Source organism: Camponotus vicinus, unplaced genomic scaffold (assembly GCF_025532165.1).
Source record: "Camponotus vicinus isolate PSW18456_S1 unplaced genomic scaffold, iyCamVici1.0 SCAF_1, whole genome shotgun sequence".
NCBI classification, from domain to species: Eukaryota; Metazoa; Arthropoda; class Insecta; order Hymenoptera; family Formicidae; genus Camponotus; species Camponotus vicinus.
The window spans coordinates 28,935,896-28,958,600 of record NW_028141945.1 but is presented as its reverse complement, the minus strand read 5'-3'; the positions used below and the strand labels follow the sequence as shown (position 1 = coordinate 28,958,600).

At 29.0% G+C, this 22,705-nt stretch overlaps 1 protein-coding gene across 7 annotated transcripts in view; it reads left to right on the top strand.

Moving 5' to 3' along the window:
* Nucleotides 1-22,705, top strand: part of Crmp (Collapsin Response Mediator Protein) — a 43,004-nt gene that overhangs the window by 8,278 nt on the left and 12,021 nt on the right. For 5 of the 7 annotated variants that reach the window (XR_014439395.1, XR_014439401.1, XM_083102505.1 and 2 more), the window contains exons 2-8: nucleotides 6,573-6,667; nucleotides 10,394-10,706; nucleotides 13,379-13,558; nucleotides 14,421-14,534; nucleotides 15,182-15,414; nucleotides 22,048-22,384; nucleotides 22,518-22,673. Coding sequence is in view for 5 of the 7 variants with exons in the window: in XM_083102505.1 (XP_082958631.1) it covers nucleotides 6,573-6,667; nucleotides 10,394-10,706; nucleotides 13,379-13,558; nucleotides 14,421-14,534; nucleotides 15,182-15,414; nucleotides 22,048-22,384; nucleotides 22,518-22,673 (1,428 nt within the window). In the remaining 2 variants the exon portion in view is untranslated. Of the gene's footprint in view, nucleotides 1-6,572; nucleotides 6,668-10,393; nucleotides 10,707-13,378; nucleotides 13,559-14,420; nucleotides 14,535-15,181; nucleotides 15,415-18,405; nucleotides 18,639-22,047; nucleotides 22,385-22,517; nucleotides 22,674-22,705 lie in introns of all 7 variants that reach the window. The other 2 variants (XM_083102376.1, XM_083102623.1) reach the window with 1 other exon arrangement.

Sequence of the window (22,705 nt, the reverse complement as noted above, 5' to 3'; positions counted from 1 at the left end):
GCAAAATCCAAACCTAATATCAGATTTTCCAAATTGAAAATGGCAAATCCAATATGGCGGACCAGAGTTCGAACAAATAGTTGACATACATAAAGGTTGTATATTTCTCTTTTCAATTATTTTTAAATCCCGCTCTCTGCCGAACCCAGAGTCACGAATCGAGGACGTGGCGGTTATTGACTCCGTTTTTTTATTTTTTTTATTTCTTGAAAATTGGTATACGTTTCCACTTCTGTGCAAACAGCTTGATTTGATAATTCGTGACTCTGGATTCAGCAGATAGCGGGATTTATAAGTAATTGAAGAAAAAAGTGTACATCTTTTATGTATGGCAACTATTTGTTCTAGTCCGCCATATTAAATTTGCAATTTTTAATTTGGAAAATCTGATATTAGATTCGAATTCGGCAACCCCAAAAACGATAAGAAACCTATTTTTATTCAAACCCTTTTTTTATATCAAAATTATTTTGAATTTTGATCCGCCATTTTGAAGTTCGAAATTCTGATTTCAGATTCGAATTCAGCGACCTCAGAAACCTTAAAATACCCAAGGACAATCAAATCGTAACAGTAATAACATGTTTTTTTCAAGATGCCCCTATAGGGGCCATGAAGCAAAAGTGACACGAATTTTTTTGGTCCCTATAGGGGTCCCTGACAGTGAAGGGATTAAGAGAATATACATTTATTGATATTAAGAGAACAAATATATTTATTATTAAATATATTAATATATTTTGTTCTCTTAATATCAATAAATTGTTCAGTTAAAAATATATACATATATATGTAAAATAATATATATATGAAATTTTGGCGATTTCGGATGATATTTTGTAAGATCCATTCAAGATATTTCTTGTGCATCTTCACTTGCGCGAAGAAACGTGATCGTGGGATATGGTCCAAGGACGCCTTGATCGTGACGATAATGTTATTTCAAAGAGACGTCTTATAGCTTTCATGCGCGGCTGCAAACTAGATGCTCGCACATCCACATACGGTATCTTTCATTAAGAAACGAGATGCAATTATACGTCATATCATGCAATCGATATCACTAATTATTCAAAGTTTGTCTTGCGTTATTGGTATATCTTTCAAATGCAAGTTAATTTACATGTATTGTATGCATATAGAAAAGAAATAAAGATTACATTGTTCAATACAATCTAAATTTAAGAAGAACCTTTTTTCTCAAGAAGAGTAAAAATATAATATGTACATATTTTATTATCATTTTTAAAATAATTTTCGTAGTATATATTTATATATTGAAATATTATGTGGGTATCATTATCAATATATCTTTAAATCATATTTAGAATATCATGAATTCGTTTTTAAAAATAAAAAACAGTGAAATAACGATGGGTCGCTGAACAATTGATTTTTAACCCTTTGCATCAGCGATCCATCGTTTTTTTCGCGGTATTTCATTTTTTTCAACCACTTTTTTAACAACAAATACCTAAATAACTTTTCTGTTTCTACAAAGTCACTAGTATATCAATAAGTGTAAAGGAAATATGAAGTCATTAATTGTTAATTGCAAAAAATAAAATATGTATAAACGAATAATCAGAATTAGTATATTATATATGAAGAAATACATTTTCCACTAATCTATTATGAAAATTAAAAGGGCAATTTTTTTTACGAACTTAGTATATTCTAAAATATTTTTCAGAATTTTTCCAGAATATTATTTTTGTTATTAATTCTATATAAAAAATACAATATTTTCTGTATTAAACCCAACTAATTTTCTTAATATCTTCTCTCTGAGGATCTCAGAATCTAAAGGAAAAATTTATAATTCTTAAAACTTATAATTTTCTGCCATATTGGAGAAACTCGCCATCTTGAATTTTTTTATATCAAAAATATTAACATCAAATTCAGATTCAGCGACACAAAAATTTCAAAAAATAAATTTGCAAAAATTTTGGATGTAAAAAATATATAGCTGAAAGGATTAAAAATGAGGAAATATTTGTTATAGACATATACATTTTTATTTTATAATTTCTTAGTTATTTTAATGAAATCTTCTTGACTCAAGATACGAGACGCTGAATGCACTTGAGGTGATTATGCAATGCATGATGTATGTTATTTGCTTTGCACCGCGTATCTCACGCTGCGTAAAGCAAACTTATGTTAGATGAGTTAATCTGTATTATGGTGCTTCCTGAGTTCCAGCAATTTTACTTACCGATTCAAAGTTAGAAAAAAAATTTGAGTTTCTTTCTTTAAAGGGGTAAAAATAAAGTGTCTTTAGATATATTTTCTTTTTTTCCTTCATTTATGATATTTTGCAATTCAAATGAAAATCTCTATGTATGTCTGAAAAATCAATATAACTTTTAATTAAATTAAATATTTATAAAATTAAATTTATATACATAAATTGGAGCTATGAAAGTTACAACTTCTACATGTGAAAATTGCACCTGTCATCTATCGATTTCTTTTAATAATAACCGAAGTATTGCATATCTAAATATCATAACAAAGTAGTTTAACATAGTTTCACTGGGAAACTAATCCTATATTCTCGCCTTGCGCCGAAAATCTAAAAGTAGAATCTATTCCTCATATATACATTTCGCAAGATCTTTGTGTGTGTATGTGTGTGTGTGTGGGAAAGAATTTTAACATGCCAAATTGCTATTCGCGATCTAATTGCGAAAAGATACTTGTGATAAGCGATTTTCGCTTAAAACCGTATCAGTTCGTACCAGCGGATTCGAGATGTATAGACAGGAAGTGTCGAGATTATTGATTTTAACCAGGGTCGCTCGTCTGGTTCGACGCAGCCCGCATTTTGCGCCATATAGACTTGCTTTCTCAGTTCAAATGTTGCACAAATAATAATTTTATACATTATATGTATATCTAATTTAACATAACATGTATTATTATTATTATTAGTTTAGTTCTACCTATTAATTTTTCAAGATTAATCTGATAATTATATCTTTCGGCCAAACATGAGAAATGTGATTTTATTTTTTTGTTAATTATAAGAAAAAAATGATGTAAAAATGTAAAAGTAATTTTGACTATTAATTAATTTAAGAGACAAACAAAAAGAGAGAGAAAAGGAAAAATAAATATAATTTTTTATGTAATTTATTTTTTTTATAATTTGCATGTGGATTTTTTAGATGTTGACAAAGTTAGTCTCAGAAACTAATGTGTACTTCGTTTTAATGAGATTTTATCGTTCTTATAGCACTCTTATAACACTCTGGAGAAGATTTCTCTTAAAAATCACATGAGATGCCGTATGCGTGGAAGATATATTATAAGAACGTGCCGAAAATATCCGAATGCTAGTCCCTAACACATGAAACACATATGCTTGTCGTTAATAACTACACTCTGAAAATGACAAGGTCTCCGCTTATATATAAACTATATTTGCGGGAGGTTTCTCAATGGGTTCTCGACGTAAAAATTGAAAATTAAACATCTCGTTTTCTGATATAAATCTTTGTACATATCTTGTATTCATGTTATTTTTTATTTTATCTAGTTTTATTTATTATTTCGATTGTAATATACTTTTTGTTACTTTTTCGATTTTGTTGAATGTCTTCTTTCAATGTGTCGGTCATTTTAAATCTATCGAGAAATATAATTAAATTTTTTATAGAGTGAAAGATAAAAAATTTGGAGCTCTTAGCTTTTATCATATTTGTCTTAAAGACTAATAATAGCATATATATATATATATATGTACATTACCTAATGATTATATACTACAAGCGATTAGTATAAAGATACATAGAATTTTAAAGATATTGTAAATTTTTGATCAATTTGTATCATATGTTTTTCAACGTGAAAACAAAGAAAGTTCGATGATGCAGAAATCTCGAGGAGAGCTGAAAGTGACTTAAATTTGTGCCGAAATCTTATGAAGTAGCGCTCACCCGTAAGGATTCATTGTCCAGTTGGCCTCATGGAGCGCGAAAAGGCCTGAATTCTTTAGTATATTTCCGAAATGTAGGCGGCAGCACGAGAATTGTTCTTTTTTTTCTCCAACACTTAACTGCCAGTCTTATTCTTATTCTCATCGCTGTTTCTTTCTCTTTAAAGATTAGCTTTTATATTCTCTCCGCAGGACAAAAGACACCTGACGCTGAAAATCCCTTAAAAAGACACCCTTATTCGTCAACCTGTACTGTGTTGGCATTCAAAATGGTCGATCTTCTTCTTTCTTCATTATTTGTTCTTTAAAGAAAATGTAGATCGTCTTAGTTAATGTACTATGCGAGGAGGAAACCACTGATCAAAATTATGTACACTAATTCCTGGGCATTACTGCTAAATTTTTTACTAATGCCTAGTAATGCCCACCAATGCCTAAGCAAGACTAATAGGTTGCGTTCAGCAGAAAAAGTAGCTTTGCAACTGTTATAAAATTTTTTATATGATTGATTTATTACATTTAGATCGATAAGAACTAAGGGCAAGAACGGCTAAGAATTTCGACAAGAATTAATCGTATTGAAGAATCTTACAACAGTTGCAAATAAGTTGCTTTTTCTGCTGAACACAGTCATAGTAAAACTGTATAAGTTAATATTTACCTTAATAGATTTACATAAATACACTTTATTTAAATCATCTAATATACAGGGTGTCCCATTTTAAATAATACGCTCAAATATCTCCGAAACAGTGTGTTAAATAAAAAAATATTTCAAACAAAAGTTGTATGGCTTGAAGGGGGCCATCAGATGGTGTCATTAATTTGACCTTAAATAGTTACTTGAAGGTCACGTGAAGGTCACCCTCAATTTTTTAAACGGAACTGCCTATATTTTATTGCATATTCTTGTAGCTTATCTCGAGGGCTTTCCAAAACACTATAATAAAATATTTTTCCCTCAAGTACTTTTTGAGTTATAAAGCTTGAAATCATTTCTTAATTTTACATAAACCGTAAAATATCTTGTAAAATATTCATTTTTCGATTATCTTACCTTAATATTTTTATGTACAAAATAATGAGAGGAATCAATTGGTGTAAAGAAAACACATAGTTATTTTTAAGAAAAAATATGTAATTGTCAATTGCAAATTACATATTTTTTCTTCGAAACAACTATGTGTTTTCTTTACACCAATTGATTTCTCATTATTTTGTACATAAAAGTATTAAGGTAAGATAATCGAAAAATGAATATTTTACAAGATATTTTACGGTTTATGTAAAATTAAGAAATGATTTCAAGCCTTATAACTCAAAAAGTACTTGAGGGAAAAATATTTTATTATAGTGTTTTGGAAAGCCCTCGAGATAAGCTACAAGAATATGCAATAAAAAATAGGCAGTTCCATTTAAAAAATTGAGGGTGACCTTCACGTGACCTTCAAGTAACTATTTAAGGTCAAATTAATGACACCATTTGATGGCCCCCTTCAAGCCATACAACTTTTGTTTGAAACATTTTTTTATTTAACGCACCGTTTCGGAGATATTTGAGCGTATTATTTAAAATGGGACACCCTTATATCCAAATTTCGATGATGACGTAACAAAACGAGAACAATAGTAGTGATAGCAGCGCTGAACCGGCGTTTACCGACCGGAATACTCAACGGATAACATCATAAGATATTTATACAATTTACCTAAAATTTAAAAACACGTTTTATTGAGTGTTGTAATTGTGACATAAAATTATTATTTGGAAAAAAAGACTTAATATTACTTTAATAATACGTCCATAATACGCATTAATACTTCAATAAAACCTAATAATGCCCAAGTAATGCCCAGTAATGCCCAAGCAATGCTCAGTAATGTCCAAGCAATGCTCAGTAATGCCCAAGCAATGCCCACTAATGCCCAAGAAACGCCAGTAATTCCCAAACAATGCCCAATAAGTCTACCAATGCCTCAAATCTGTACACCGCAATGCCCTCAGCGGTTTGCTCCTCGGTACTATGTCAACAATGAAGTAAAAAAACCAATCAGAAATTGAGTCATATTACATTTTTTTTAATTTTACTTATTAATTTTATGAAGAGTCGTTAAGCGATTCTTCTTTGAAGAATAAATGATGAAGAAAGAAAAAAAATATAATTTATATATGTATATACTTAAAATATTTGTATTTTAAATATTTTTTTATTTATATTAATTAAAAATATAAAATGTGTATAATTTATTATTTATTATTTATTTTTACCTTTTACATATGTATGTACATGCGCGCGCGTATTCTTCCCCTAAACATAACTGTTCACTTATTGGATCATGCACATCGCATCCATACTTTCAATCTAGCATTAGCGGAAGTGCGTAAATTTGTCACTCATACAGCGTTGATTGATAATACCGTAATATATGGCGATGCATGTACGCACATTAGTTGCCGGATATTGGACCTCACTCGCGTATGTTTTACATCAAGGACAATAGTCGGACGATTCATGGTCGATAGAAAAGAATCGCTTAATTCGTGTTAAATTATTTAAGAGTTTGTACTTTCGAAATTACGTCTCTTATACTACAACTAACGTAAAAATAATATTTTGCTTCACAGAGTGCGCAGAACAGATTGCTAATTAAAAATGGCAAAGTTGTGAATGACGACGGGCTTATCGACAGCGACGTCTATATTGAGGATGGCATTATCAGGTATGCGTGAACCGAGATTCTGAAATACATTTTTATCACATAGCTTGTGACAAGGTGTCTAATTTCTAGAAAAAAATGGAAACTTACAAGTCAATATTATATTAACATATTAATATTATATAAACGCAGTAAAATGGATTATTATAAATAATGTATCAGAGCAAGTCAAAAAGTAAAGTTACTTTTTGTTTCCCTGGCCAATAACACTGATTTCTCTATGATTTATTATAACTTTAAACTATTTGTGTGTTCAGAGTGTAGTTTTTGTTGTGTAGCTCTCTTTCATTATGATTTTATGTCAATTTAAAATAAGTTCAAACAGAAATTATTTTTAAAACGATCTATTCACTCATAGATCTTTCTGTGATTTAGACAACTTTCATTATACTGTTGTTGCATTTTGCGAATAATCTCTGTAAGTTTTACCTTTTCTCTGAATGAAGAAAATGCTACTGCTCGCACATCTTTTTTGGCGCAGTTGGATAATGGAACATTTATTTTTTAAACTGACATAAAATTATATGAACACAACAAACCATTATTCTAAATACAAAAATTTAAAAACACTTTAAAATTATGATAAATCATAAAGAATAAAGAAGTCAATATTACCAGAAACTATCTTTTGGAGAAACATAAAAGTCCTTTTACTTTTATTACCAATAAGTAGCTGGTTAATTGTAATTTCTCATTTATAAATGTAATATGTAATATAACATATATTATTTACATTATAATTATACTGCATACAGAATTATTTTATACAGGGTGTCTGGAAAGGTAAGGTCAATCGAATAGGAGGTGAAAGAGGAGCATGAGTAGAACACATAATGTAAATAAATTTTTTTCGTATTCGCTATGATTTAGAAAGTACAGCGCTTTATAGGGGTACATAAAAAGTGTTAAAACCCCTTAATATTTCGAAAAGTACGCATTTTCGAGAAAAATGTTTTATACAAAAATTGTAGGGTTTTAAGTGAAGCATTACACAGAAAAATTAGTATGACCTGGAATAGCGTTCTCAAGGTCACGTAAAGATAACCTAGAAATTTTTAATGGGAATCCTCAGTTTTTATTGCATATTATTGCAGCTTATCCCGAGGACTTTCCAAAACAGTATAATGAAATATGTTTTTGTTAGGTACTTTTTGAGTTATGAGGCTTGAAGGTTACAGTACCGCCGGCGTGACCTTGAGAACGCTATTCAAGGTCATACTAATTTTTCTATGTAATGCTTCACTTAAAACCCTACAATTTTTGTATAAAACATTTTTCTCGAAAATACGTACTTTTCGAAATATTAAGGGGTTTCAACACTTTTTATGCACCCCTATAAAGCGCTGTATTTTCTAAACCATAGCGAATATGAAAAAAATTTATTTAAATTATGTGTTCTACTCATGCTCCTCTTTCACCTCCTATTCGATTGACTTTACCTTTCCAGACACCCTATATAGAAAATTAGTCATAGAGTTGATAAATAACTAAATAATATATAGAGCTGGTAACTTTAACTAAATAAAGTATATTTAATATTTAAATAACAAATTGTATCTAATTTATAAAATTCAAAATTTAATTTAACATAAAAATTTCAATTTTTTGCTTCAAATAAGCAGTAAAAGTGGGACTATTTCCCATTATCCGCCCAATTGCAACTAATCTACTTAATATTCTGAATCTTTTATTGAAAATGTATTAGAAATTAATGTGATAAAAAAGAGATATAAGATTTGGATCTTATGATCCAAATCTATCTTTTGTATCATTTGCATCCATTTCATGATGAAAATTGAATTAATTAAATCTGGCTTTGCTGCGTAGCAGTAAGCAAAAAAATACGTATATAATAACGTTATATTGCAATAATATGCTGTTGCATTATTGTTGTAATGTTTCAAAATAATACATGTACAGTATGTATTACAGTATACAGGGTGTCCCATTTTAAGTGTCCACCCCAAATATCTCTCTCATTTTTTATTTTAGAGAAAAATGGTTCAGACATGTTTTGTATGGTTTCGAGGGGGCCATAAGATGCCATTAATTTGACCTTGAAGAGTCATTTGAAGGTCACGTGAAGGTCATTTCAATTTTTTTAAATGGAACACCTTATATATTTTTACACATTCTTGTAGCTCATCTCGAGGGCTTTCCAAAACACTATAAGTAAGTTAGTTTTCATTAAGTACTTTTCGAGTTATGAAGCTTGAAATCATTTCTTAATTTTACATAAACCACAAAATATCTTGTAAAACATTCATTTTTCGATTATCTTACCTTAATACTTTTATGCACAAAATAATGAGAGGAATCAATTGGTGTAAAGAAAACACATAGTTGTTTCGAAGAAAAAAAATGTAATTTGTAATTAACAATTACATTTTTTTAATTTGTAATTAACAATTACATTTTTTTATCAAATTAAGAAATGATTTCAAGCTTCATAACTCGAAAAGTACTTAATGAAAACTAACTTAATTATAGTGTTTTGGAAAGCCTTCGAGTTGAGCTACAAGAATGTGTAAAAATATATAGGGTGTTCCATTTAAAAAAATTGAAGTGACCTTCACGTGACCTTCAAATGACTCTCAAGGTCAAATCAATGGTACCATCTTATGGCCCCCTCGAAACCATACAAAACATGTCTGAACCATTTTTCTCTAAAATCAAAAATGAGAAAGATATTTGGGGTGGACACTTAAAATGGGACACCCTGTATATTAACGGATAAACTTCCGAGAAGCCCATACCTCCGATTTTTTTTAAACTACGTGTACTTACGTATTTTAACGTGCTGATTACGAATATGATAGTGAAAATTGCCGCAACTTTCATTTTTATGGTGAAAACCATAAAAAATCGTCAAAAATTGACGAAGCTGTGCCCTTCCACATAAAAAAATATAACAAAACTTGAGAGTGTGGGAACTACAAAAGCTAACAGTACTGCGTAGAAGTCCCAATATATGACCTCGCTTTGCGTGAAAAGTTGCAAACCCATGTGGAATCGTATATGTACTGCAAAATACATGCTTAGATGAGAGGACAGATATAAGATTTAGAGTCCATCGTTTTTGTCGAAAACTATCACTCGTACGGTAAAAATGAATAGAACATAAAATGCATATTTCGAAAAGATGTACAACTTTTGTTTAAAATATTTTTTGAATTTTCCAGTATTTGATAAAATAAACCCAAAAAACGTCAATTTTTGACGATTTTTTATGGTTTTCACCATAAAAATGAAAGTTGCGCCAATTTTCACTATCATATTAGTAATCAGCACGTCAAAATGCGTAAGTACACGTAGTTTAAAAAAAATCGGAGGTATGGGCTTTTCGGAAGTACCCAAATAACGAAATTTCTCTCTCTATTGCGACTGATATATACTATGACAGTCGTGCTGATATTCAGCTCACGTGTCTATCGCCACTTTACATACAAGTGAAACGCAATACATCGTTATTTTATCACTGGAGCTGAATGAAGTGACAATCATAGAGCGTCTGATTTATCAAAGAGACGTGACTGATCATAGTCAGCAAGGACTGTTGTTATTAAATCGTTATTGTTAATCATATGTTGATGTAATGTAAAAACGTGGCTAGCTTAAACATTTAAATAACTTAAACTCCGTTTTTTTTCCTAGAAAAAAATCATTTGCTAATCAAGCACAGGAAGCGAAACAACTGCTTAAAAAAATCTTTGTTTCTTAAATCCACAGGCAAATGGGACGCAATCTTATTATACCGGGTGGCACGAGAATCATTGATGCGCGGGGAAAATACGTAATGCCAGGTGGCATAGATCCGCATACGCATTTTGAATTTGAATTTATGGGTACCAAGTCAGTGGATGACTTTTACCAAGGCACGAAGGCTGCAGTCGCCGGCGGTACCACTATGATCATAGATTTTGCAGTACCGCGGAAAGAAGAGAGCCTTGTGGAGGCTTACGAGAGGTACAGAAATTCGGCGGATGAAAAAGTATGCTGTGATTATGCGCTGCACGTCGCCGTCACTTCTTGGAGTCCGAAAGTAAATTTATTATGATATATATATATATATTTTTTTTTTCTTAAAAAATAAAATATTCTTGTTATAATATGACAATACGTACAGATATTTCAGACAATTTGGCGTGATTTATTATATTTATTATTAGTATTTTGCAATTTATTCTAACGATAAATTTTTTTCGTAATAAGGAAAAAATAATATTTCAACCGAAAATTGCAGTCTAAAACTAAATTGAAGCTTTACCTATTATATAATTTGTTTGCGATTCCACATAATTTACAACAATTCCATATTGTTATTTAGTGTTATTATAGTGTTATTTATTGTTACTATATTGTTGTAGTAAATATTATAAATAGGCATAATAATTTCAAGATTAAATAGTACCAATCTGAATATTCTTTCTTTCACATTATAGTTCGATTGTCCGATTGAGATCGATAGGACACATAAAATACTTGTTTCTAATCTTATCAGCTTTCCTATCAATTCCTTGTTTTCTATTTAATTATTTCAATATTGACCACTTTTAATAAATGTTAACATGTAATGCTTTTTTATATAAACACAATATCCAATAAAAACAAAATAACAATAATATAACATTAATATTATACAAATTTTCTACTCAACAATGTAACTGCAAAGTAATATGCCTTGTACATAACAGTTACATTGTTGAGTAAGAAATTATAATATTGATGTTATGTTACTATTGTTTTGTATTTACTGGGATCCTATTTTTACGACTGATGTCCGTCAATTAAACGCTGACATTGTGAGTACAGTAATGTTTGCGCTAGATTATGCCGTGCACGATATACAGTTCGTATATACTTTTCCGCCTTTTTAGTCACCCGGAACGAAATAATTGCAGTAATACAATACTCGTCTAGAAAAAAGACTTTTTTTATAATTCTTTTCCTTTTTTTGCTAATCCTTTTCCTTCTTCGTTTCTTTTCTTTCAAGTTGACACATAATATTTTACGATTTTTATGTATCAGAATTATGTTGGTAATATTTACTAGACGCTAAATAACATAATGACAATTTATGTAATTCTAGAATAATGTAAATTACGTAAATTACGTACATAGAGTATATAAAATCAATTCAATTGTAATCAAATTAGTATTACGTGATTGTTATATAATTCAATTTAAAAATCTAAACGAATTCATCGAATACTCTGGTTAAGGTCACTGATATTGTTAAATTGGTAAAAAAGGTTTGTTGTTTTTGTATTAAATAAGTTCTACTTTAAATAAGATTTTAATTCGATAAACATAGAGATGGCATGAAATGTACAATTTTTTTCATTCAATTTATATTTCGAAAAAATCTTCTCTTAGATAAAAAAATATTAAAACCAATAATTATTTTGATCAATAAAAATTACTTTGAAAGTACAAAATGTTCCGCAAGGGAATCAATAAACTTTAATGTATCTAAAAGTATTTTCTACGTTTTATTGTAAAATGAAATTATTATGAGAGGGAAAGAAAGAGAGAAATTGTTATTTTGTTACTTTCATTGATTTTTAAACTTTATAAAACTTTATCAAAATAACATTAATTTTTTTTCGTATACTTCAAATATCCCATCCTGAGAGAAAAAAGAGAACACTTGCAAACATTTGCTGTCTCTTTGTTTTATCGACTCAAACCTTGTCACTATCTATCAGTATGTTTGATCGTAAATACAGTCATTGACTCGCGAAATATTTTTTTAAACAAATAAAAGTAATATGTATAGTAGTTTTATATTTGAAACATTCAATGAATGTTTTATTCCATGATACTTAGATCGACTTATAGTGTTCATGAACTTCTTTTGTTGGAAAATATCTTTAAACAGTGTCCTGTATCCTGTATACATATACTGTCATTTTTCATTTTTGAGAAATCTTTTGCAAGACTATAATAATACAACATTGCATCAATAGGTCAAATCAATCAAATAATTCCTAGATTAATAATTTTTAGTTAACAATTCATTTCCTTTCAAATGTATATTCTTATTTATAATATTAATGAGAAGAAAAGGAAAAATCAATTCAGTTAAACTGGATCTAATTTAGTTTTTTTTATGAGTACGTAATCTAAAATTTTTCTATTCTAAATTTTAATTATTCCTAGAAAAAATCTATATATAATCAGATGTGAATATGAATAATTATATTTAAAATATGTTTGTGTATGTTTTCTTTCTTTTGTATAATCTTTCTCTTGTATCTGTCAATATGTGTAGGAAAAAAATAATAAGAATAATTGAAACATATTTAAAAAAATTAAATAAAAATTCACGTTGTTTTTTTTAGGAAAAGAGAAATTTAAAGAAATGAAGTTTATATGTAATTATATATAGACAATTTTTCTCACTTTTAAATTATTTTCTAAATAAAATAATGCGAAAATTATTCTTCTAATTATTTTTTAATTCTTTTTATTATTTTTCTTGTACATACATACAGGCAGAATTGTATAAAAAATATATATAGACATATTTTATATGTGAATTGTGATTGCTGATTATGCAGTTGAAATACCGTACAGCACGTGCGAGGAAATCGCACGAGACCGCGATGGAAGCAAATGCGGTTCAGCGCTCCTTATTTGCCATTCGTTGTTCAAAAGGAAGCCGCATTTAATTTATTATTCATCGATGCTCGCTACCCCGTCCTTTTGCAGGTTAAAGAAGACATGGCGACATTGACGAAGGACCACGGCGTCGGTAGCTTCAAGATGTTTATGGCTTATCGCGACATGTTTATGCTCAGAGATCCGGAGTTGATCGAGACTTTCAAGACGTGCAAAGAGATCGGTGCTATCGCTATGGTACACGCAGAGAACGGTGATCTTATCGCGGAAGTACGTATGATGATGATATCAATGTGCATGACTGTTTAGGATCAATTTCACAATTTTTCGTTTATAATTCTGATTTCTGATTTTCACAGCCTATGAAAGCTTGTTTCTAGTTTAGCTTATTGTGAATATATTTTTAATATTTTCCCAACGCAAATATAATTTTAGAGAATACAGAATTTAAACAAAGAAAAGGAATACATAAAAGAGATATTGTAAAAATATTTAATTTTATAATTTTTATTCTTCAAAATTATCAAGATTTTATTGATTCGATAAAAGCGCTGCAGTGATTTTATCGTGATTTAATTGATATTAAATAAAAGCTCTTTCTTTTTATAATTGCTACAGAAAATTGCAATTCATACATTAAATTCCATGTGAAAAAAACAAAATAGGAAACAAATAGAATTTTGTTATTATAAATAAAACTTAAAACTAATAAGAATACAAATTATAAAACTTAATATTTTACAATTTTTTATGTATTTTATCTTTTATTTAAATTTTAATTCTGTGCTTAAATGACATTTATGCTGAGAAAAAATAGAAAAAAATATATTTTCATATAATAAGTTAAATTAAAAATGAATGTAAAAATATATATGAAACTATAAATAACGATAAAATATATAAATAAATTTTTACTTATGACAATACAAACCATCAAAATGACTTTCTATATCAACATTATCAATCGTTAAAAAACGTGAAAAGGAAATTAAGTGAATAAAAATCATGTATGACTTGAAAGTTACGTTGGGTAACAGAGGATGAAGATATCCGCGTTGTTTGCAATAAAATGTTAATATAAAATGCAATATATGTATACAAATTTTTGCTTATCGCCATAAATTTGTTACAGAATGCGAAGAAATTACTCGCTGCAGGAGTGACCGGTCCAGAGGGCCACGAAATGTCACGGCCTGAAGAAGTTGAGGCAGAAGCCGTCAATAGAGCGTGCGTTATCGCGAATCAGGTAAGCGGAATGCTAACTTGAACACCATTGAGTCATCATTGATATTTTTTTGCCAATTTCATATATATTCATACTTTGTTATCTATTTCCATTTTATTTTAGTTTGTCCTAAGCACGCAAATCTTACATTTATCCGTTTTCTGTTACGAATGCACTTGGCACGCTATTCACCGCGGTATTCAGTTCATGAACGATCATAAATCTCTAGATTAGAATTCAGGACAAAATAAAGCACAGCGCATTGCTTTGCTACATGGCATATGTCCAATTCTCAATGTGTTCTCAAAATTTTCATTATTGTTTTACCAACATCAAGGAATATCTGTGTCCTGCGATAAAGTCTGACACCATGTCCATGTCATTTTCCCAAATTTTTTATCTCCAATTTTGAGCTTTTCCCCTTCCTTTCTTATTAATTTTTTTTTTAATTTTTTATTAATTTTTTTATTAATTTCTTATTAATTTCTTTTTTTTATTAATTTCTTATTAATCTTATTTTTTTATTAATTTCTGATTAATCTTCTTTTTTTTATTAATTTTTTTTTAATTTTTTACTTAAGGAGACTAACGACAAGCGGGCGAAAATGTATTCATCAGACATCATCGTCTAGCATTTTCAATAGTACTAGAATCGAAATTTTGCTTAGGTCAATTGTCCGCTGTATGTAGTACATGTGATGAGTCGTAGCGCCGCCGAAGAAGTGGAAGCCGCGCGTAAACGCGGAGTTTGTGTCTTCGGCGAGACCCTGGCGGCTGCAATAGGTACGGATGGTACCAACTATTTGCATAAATGCTGGAGACACGCCGCCGGTCATGTCATAAGTCCGCCACTTAGACCAGATACGGATACGCCAGAAGTACTCGTGAATATGTTAGTCAAGTGAGTCGAAAACAACTAACAAAAACTAAAAATTCAGAACGACTTTGACATCGGGAGCAGGCTAGAACATAAATTGATGAGTCTATTACATAAAGCTGCATTATAAATATGATACAGGGCAAGCAATTAATATTGGATATTAGGCAAGCAATTTAAGGATTCACGATCATTAGAAATACACAAATTACATAAAATTAATTCTTTAAGGATGGCAAGCATATGTACAAATTTTTAACTTTAATTGATAGATGTCGCACGTTTTCATTCATTTCCTTCCTAAAATTTGAAGTTTTCTAAGAATGGAATCAATTTGGTGACTTTAAAATTCAATTGATCAGAGAAATTATCAATAAACATGTGAAATCAATTGGAATCGGAAGAAGAACAAGTGCAGGAGAATATCTGAAGAGATTTATTGATAGGTATTTCTCTTTTCTTATTGAATCTGAACCTCATAAAGAAAGAAAAAAATCAAAGATGTGTCATTTGTAGTCAATGAAAAAAAAAAGATAAAAGTTAAAGTATATATATTAGAGGTATACGAATGTATAGAGTGTGGTGTTGGTCTCTGTATAATTGATTGTTTCAAGGAATATCATACTTTAACTCATTTTTAATCAAGGTGTTTGTTTGTTATTAAATAAATATTTTTTATGAATTTTGTAAAAGATTGATTTTTCGAAAAAATAGCTATTCTTAAAAGATTAAGCAGAATTAATAAATAAATTGCTAATTGTGACTGTTTAAATACACATTCATCAGTTATGGACATTTCTAAACAGTGAAACTTTCGCCCCAAATGGTTTCTTACCCGCAAGAATGTTGTCGGAAAACGTTCTGTCATTCGAAATCGGCGTAATTAGCACGCATCAACGGCCGTGCTTTCTATTTAAAAGGAGTAACCGACTAGTTTTTTTCCTAAACAACTAAGCGTATATCATGAGGAAAAATGTTGGATTCATCGAAAATATATGTTAATAGAAAATCTCGGATAGAGAAAAAGAGATATTCTAGTTCATTTTGAATTTATTCGTCTATTGCATCGATCAAATATCTCCCAAAATAACATGGATATACATATGCATTTGGTGTAAAGTATCGATTAACGACTCTTATTTCGTTTCCCGTTCTCCCTCGCACTTTCTATTTAGCTGATTAGCGAAAATAGGTTACAATTGCGGCAATAGCAATTTAAGTTTATACATTATCCCGCTAGAGGCTTGCGTGACATACGTGCAAATTGCATAAAGTGCAATTATGCCTCTGTCCGTTATTGCGCACACTGAAATTTATTTTGCAGTTTTGCACAATGAAAATTCACTTGCATGCATATTGAAAGTAAATATTGTTACTTTTGTTTCCTCCTCGTTCTTTTATTTTGATATACTAAATACGTCTGTTATGTGATAGCACAATTTCTTCTCACAGTTATTTTCAATATTACGCATTAGATGTTAATCGCATTAGATGTATTAATATATTAATACATAAATTAATATATATATATATATATATATATATATATATATATATATATATATGTATGTATAAGAAAGTACAATATAAAGTTTAAAAAATTATTATAGATAAATCGAGCACGGCTGAAAGATTTTTGACTTAAAAATTTGATATATAGTTAAATATCAATCCATTAATTTTATTGCTATTCCTTCCATCAAAATTTTATATTTAACAAATATGAAATATTTAACAACAAAATTAAATCTTTATTGATTATCATTTCATATTAAAGATATGAATATTCAGATTTTTTAAATATATACACGCCTGAATGTGTATATTTACTTAGGAACTTAATTCTAGATACATACAGAATATTTCATATAAAGGTTACAAGATGTTTTCTCCGAAAAAAAATATGTAGTTGCTCGTTGCAAATTTATATTTTTTTCTTAAAAATGACTGTTTTCTTTCTACTAATTGATTTTCCTTATTATTTTATACATAAAAGTATTGAGGCAAGATAATCGAAAATATTTTATAATTTATGTAAAATTATGTGAAATTAAAGTTAGATATCATGTAAACTTCCAATTTTTAGCCGTCTTGCCCTTATAACTTTTTATGCCGAATATTATGAGAAATCGATTTGGATAAAAAATTAGAGTAATTCCATCTAAAAAAATTTAGCTTTAAATTCACATTACCTTGAAAAATGACCGTAATTAAAAGACGAGATTATCAATTTTTTTCTCTCAAAATTCTACAAATTTTGAAACATTTTTTGTATGACATTAAGTTTCGGAAAACACCTTGTAATACTTTATGTGAAACACTCTGTATATTCGAGACAATTTAAATTTACTTAGTAGAAGCCGAATGGTAAATGCATTAGTTTCAAGGAAAATTAACTTTTCTTGTGTGTGAAACTGAATAGTTGTGCATAGATTACAAATTTTTCTTGGTGCGATATCAAGTGATTAAGTAAATCCTATTTCGAGATTCATTTTTCTCTTAATAAAAAATTATTAAGAAATTTAAAAATAAATCTTGAAATAAAGAAACTAACTTCCTTCCTCCTCTTCCAAGTAAAAGAAAATTAATTTTCTTTGAAATGTACACTCTATTACTCTTTGTATCTTACTTACTCGAAGAATTTAAATTGTATTTTGCATGAAAGCTATAATAATGTCTTATATATGTCCTAATAATATCTAAACTATTATATAATGTCTTTACTTATACATTTTAAACATTTTTATTGTTTTAATAGAAATATTTTTTTAACAACATGCATATACAGTATTAATTGTGATAAAAATAATAATATAATAAAAAATAAGAATAACAATTAATAGAATAACAAAATTGTCACAAGTATTTTTTATTCTGTGTATAAAACATATTGAACGTTTAATTATAAATTTTAACGTAAAATATTTTCAGCCGTTATGCGTTTTATCTTGAATAAAAAGAGAGGGAAAGAGAGTATAAGTTATTTTAGTGAGAGGATAAAAATATCGCGTTTAGGTAAATAGTCCACTCTATATAACGGCGATTTCGAGCAAATCGGCCGCTGACGTCGTGTCGGCGAAACGATCGGAGGGTGTCGTCGTTTTTGGAGAAACTCTGGCGAGCACTGTCGGTATCGATGGTAGCGAGCAATATGGTAAAGATATGGAAAAAGCGAGGCACTTCATAACTAACCCACCATTGCGGCCCGATCCAACAACACCTGCTTATCTAACTGAACATCTGGCCCAGTAAGTAGATTGTGTACAGAGAATTTCCTTCATATACATAACAAACGAGTTAGATTCTATTGCTTTACTATCTCTTAATTGTATTATTACGGATTAATAGCTATAAGAATATTTGGATACTTTCATTCAAGAGAAATTTATTTTCAATTGATCAAAGAAATATGCAAAAGAAATTATTTATTGGTACATTCCCAATAAATACTATTATATAATAGTATTTATTGGGAATGTACCAATAAATAATTTCTTTTGCAATATAATATTAATATTAATATTAATATAATATTAATATTAATATTATATTAATGTTAAAAGAGATAAAATGGGACGTTACAAATAATATATATAAATATTATTGGTAAATTTTATTTTCTATATCATATAGGGTGAGGAAAAATTATGGAAACTCTGAAAAATTTCGAAAAATATAAAAAAAATTGGTTTGGAAAAGTGGTAGGGTTTATGAAAAGATTTATTTACTGATCTTATCAATTTGATCTTGGAGAGCATAGATCAGGACAAGGCTAAGTTGAATTTTTTAAATGTGATCCTGAATTTTTATTGCATATTCTTGTAGTCCTTGTTGAGACGTTTTCAAAATACGTTTTATTTTTAAAAGGTAGATCTTCGATCTTACTTTAGATGGTCGAACTTACTTTACGAGATATTTTATATTTTATATTAAAAAAATATATCATGACAAATTTTAAAATATCTCAGAAAATTCTCAACTAAAAAAGCTTTATTATAACATTCTGAAAATGTCTTAACAAGGGCTATAAAAATATGTGATAAAAAATTTATATTTAAAAAATTCAACTTGACTTTGTCCTGTAATCTTGGCAACACCATTCAAATTCAAACTGATGAGATTAATAAATAAATCTTTTTAAACCCTACAACTTTTATCCGAAACAATTTTTTGTAAAATTTACATTTTTCAGGACTTTCCTACTTTTTCCTCATTCTACATAGATAACTTGTATTATATTATTTGTTACCACGTTATATTATTGTATTGTATTCTTTTCTTTTCCATACAAAGCAGCATATTAAATTAGCCACTTTATAGTGAATTCTCAAGTTGGTTTTCTTCAATTTAATTTTGAAGATGAATTTTTGATATCCTGTAAGTCTGTAATACACAGGAATGTTTTTTTATTCAGATTTATGAGGAAATAGCGAAATTTTTTAAATTGATTGTTTTCCTTGAAAAAAAATTATACAAAAATGTCTGACATCATTAAGCCAAAAAAGAGACCAGTACATTTGATTATAGGCAAAATTGAAAGCCATAACAACTTTTTTAAAAATTATGTTAGTTTTATAAAAATTTCGGATTTTTTGAATCTAAAAATGATTTTAAATTTGCTCTATCACGTTTGCTTTGACATTTTTATGTTAATATGTGACTGAAATTAATAGTGAAAAATTAACATATGAAACTTATTTCATGGCCAGTTCTAAATATATTTATCTATAGAAACTATAAAAGCATGCATTATAGCAAATTATAGAGAGGCATACTTGTTTCTATTGCAAAAGAATTTAAGCGTTTAAACTTCTTTTAAAAAAGTTAATAAAAAATCTTCAATCATCTATTTTGTATTCAATGTTGAATTTCTATTAAACCATCAAACGATCAATATCACTAGTAAACTAAATCGTTCTCCTGAGAAAAATAGGAAATAATCTTCTCTTCTCTGTTTCCATACAAATATGTCGAGATGTTTTAGCTGCTAATAATTTTTTTCTTTTAATCTGAAACCTAAAAGTTTAGCAAAATTTATGGATAATGCTAAATTTCTTATTAAATCGTTTAGATTGAGTAAACAATTGGGGGATCTGAACTTGGATCTCTCCGTATTATTTGCACACTAAAAATGCACACTAAATGCTTTTTTTTACCTTTTTTTACCATTTCTCTAAATCCTTTACTCTAATAAAACATACTTTGTGTAGAACGTCCTTATGTGGAACGGTCGTTTCATTTGTCTTGATCTTTTAGTTTCACTCCAAAGTAGGAATGGTATACTTTTCCAATAAAAAAACGTTACATTATTTGACAAATTCCTCCACAAATTTCCTGATAAACAATAGTTGCCAAAAGAATTTGTGAAATAACTGCTTATGATGTGATATTTTTTGTGCTTTTCGAATTTAACACTCAAAAATTAAAAATATCGAAGAAACATTAAAAATAAAAGTTTTTTATCACAAGCCTGTATTATCAGCAAATGCAAGTCAAAGTAGAAGATACGTCAGAGACCCAGGGATACACACACACATGCGCGCGCGCGTGCGTGCACACATACATATACACACATTTTATGTGTATTTTTTATGATCCATTTTTTTTTTCGAAAATCTATTTTTTTTTAATAGAATTTGTTTTTTGTATGTGATGATACATTTAAAAAATAATTTATCTTATTGATACTATATGGAAAAATGACCTATTGAAGCAGAAAATTTGCAATGTTTATTAAGGAGTGGTATCAATTAGTGATTCCAATGAATTTTCTTCTTATGAAGAGAATATTAATAGTTTTAAATCAATAGTTTCTCTTCTAAATAAAATAGAATACATTTGGAATATTAAAAATTATTTTTTACCGCAGAAACTTATATCTTATTATCTAAAAGTATAGTTTTGTCTTAAATAAGAAATAAATAAGAAATAAATATTTTTTTTAATAATATCTATAAAGTATTTTTTTCATAATTTTTAGTCTAAATTAAGACTTTATAAAAGGATTGTTCTTCAAAATTATTTTTTAAAAAGTTATATAAATTTTAAAAAGTTGTATGTAAATTTTTATATTAGATATTAATTTTTTTACAAATCTCTCTTCAAAAATCGATAAAAATAAATTATTTAAAAATCTGTTTTGCTTATAACTACAGGACATATTAATAGAAATGATGTTTGAGATGTTTAAGATATTTAAATATTTTTAAAATTTTTCTATTACCATTAAAGTTAAATTATCAGGATTTTATTATTTCGGTGCTTCAAATACGGTTTCATCACTAGGATTAATATTATTTTTATCGCGTTATTTTGCATACCTTATATCCACGTTTGCAACGATGAAGTATAATAACAACTTGACGCGAATAAGCATAACTCGTAATTTTGATATTAATAGCCGCAATGTGGGAAGTCACTTATACGCAGTGCGTTACTATAATTAATGGAGGAAAAACTGATGATTTGATGACTACTATTAAATAGCTACTTCTAGTCTTTAATCATTCAATGTTTATTGATAATTTTATTTCGTATTATTAATTTCAATTACTTCAGCCTATTCGATGTCAAGGTAATCGCTTAATACTTAATTCTTCTTTTGAAGTCATCCTAATTCGATTTTCATAGATGTGTATTAATACGGCAATTTTTCAGAGATACTCTCCAAGTTACTGGCAGCGATAATTGTACGTTTAACTCCGAGCAGAAGGCTCTGGGTAAAGACGATTTCACGAAAATCCCTAACGGCGTGAACGGTGTTGAGGATAGGATGGCAGTGCTCTGGGAGAAGGGCGTGCACGCCGGAATAATGGATCCTACGCGATTCGTCGCAGTCACTAGCACGAACGCTGCCAGGATCTTCAACTTGTACCCTCGAAAAGGAGTCATAGCCGTCGGTTCGGACGCCGACATTATCGTCTGGGACCCCAACAGGAAGCGCACCATTTCCGCTCAGACTCACGTTCAGGCCGTTGACTTCAACATCTTCGAGGCGAGTTTAATTAAATCGTCTCCTTTTGGCAGATTATTGAAAATTTCGTTCAATCTTTTTGTTTTAATTGCAATTATAAAAATATTTCACACATTAGTACAATTTAATTAATATTCGATTCTTATTAATACAGGGTATGGAAGTAACTGGAGTACCTGAATATGTGATTGTCAGTGGACGCGTATGCGTAGACGAATGTGAGCTCAAAGCTGTTCACGGCTTCGGGAAATATATAAATACGGAGCCATTTGGCACTTACGTGTATGACATGATAAGTGATAAGGAAAAGGTATAACGTATAATAAACTAAATGTTAAAAAA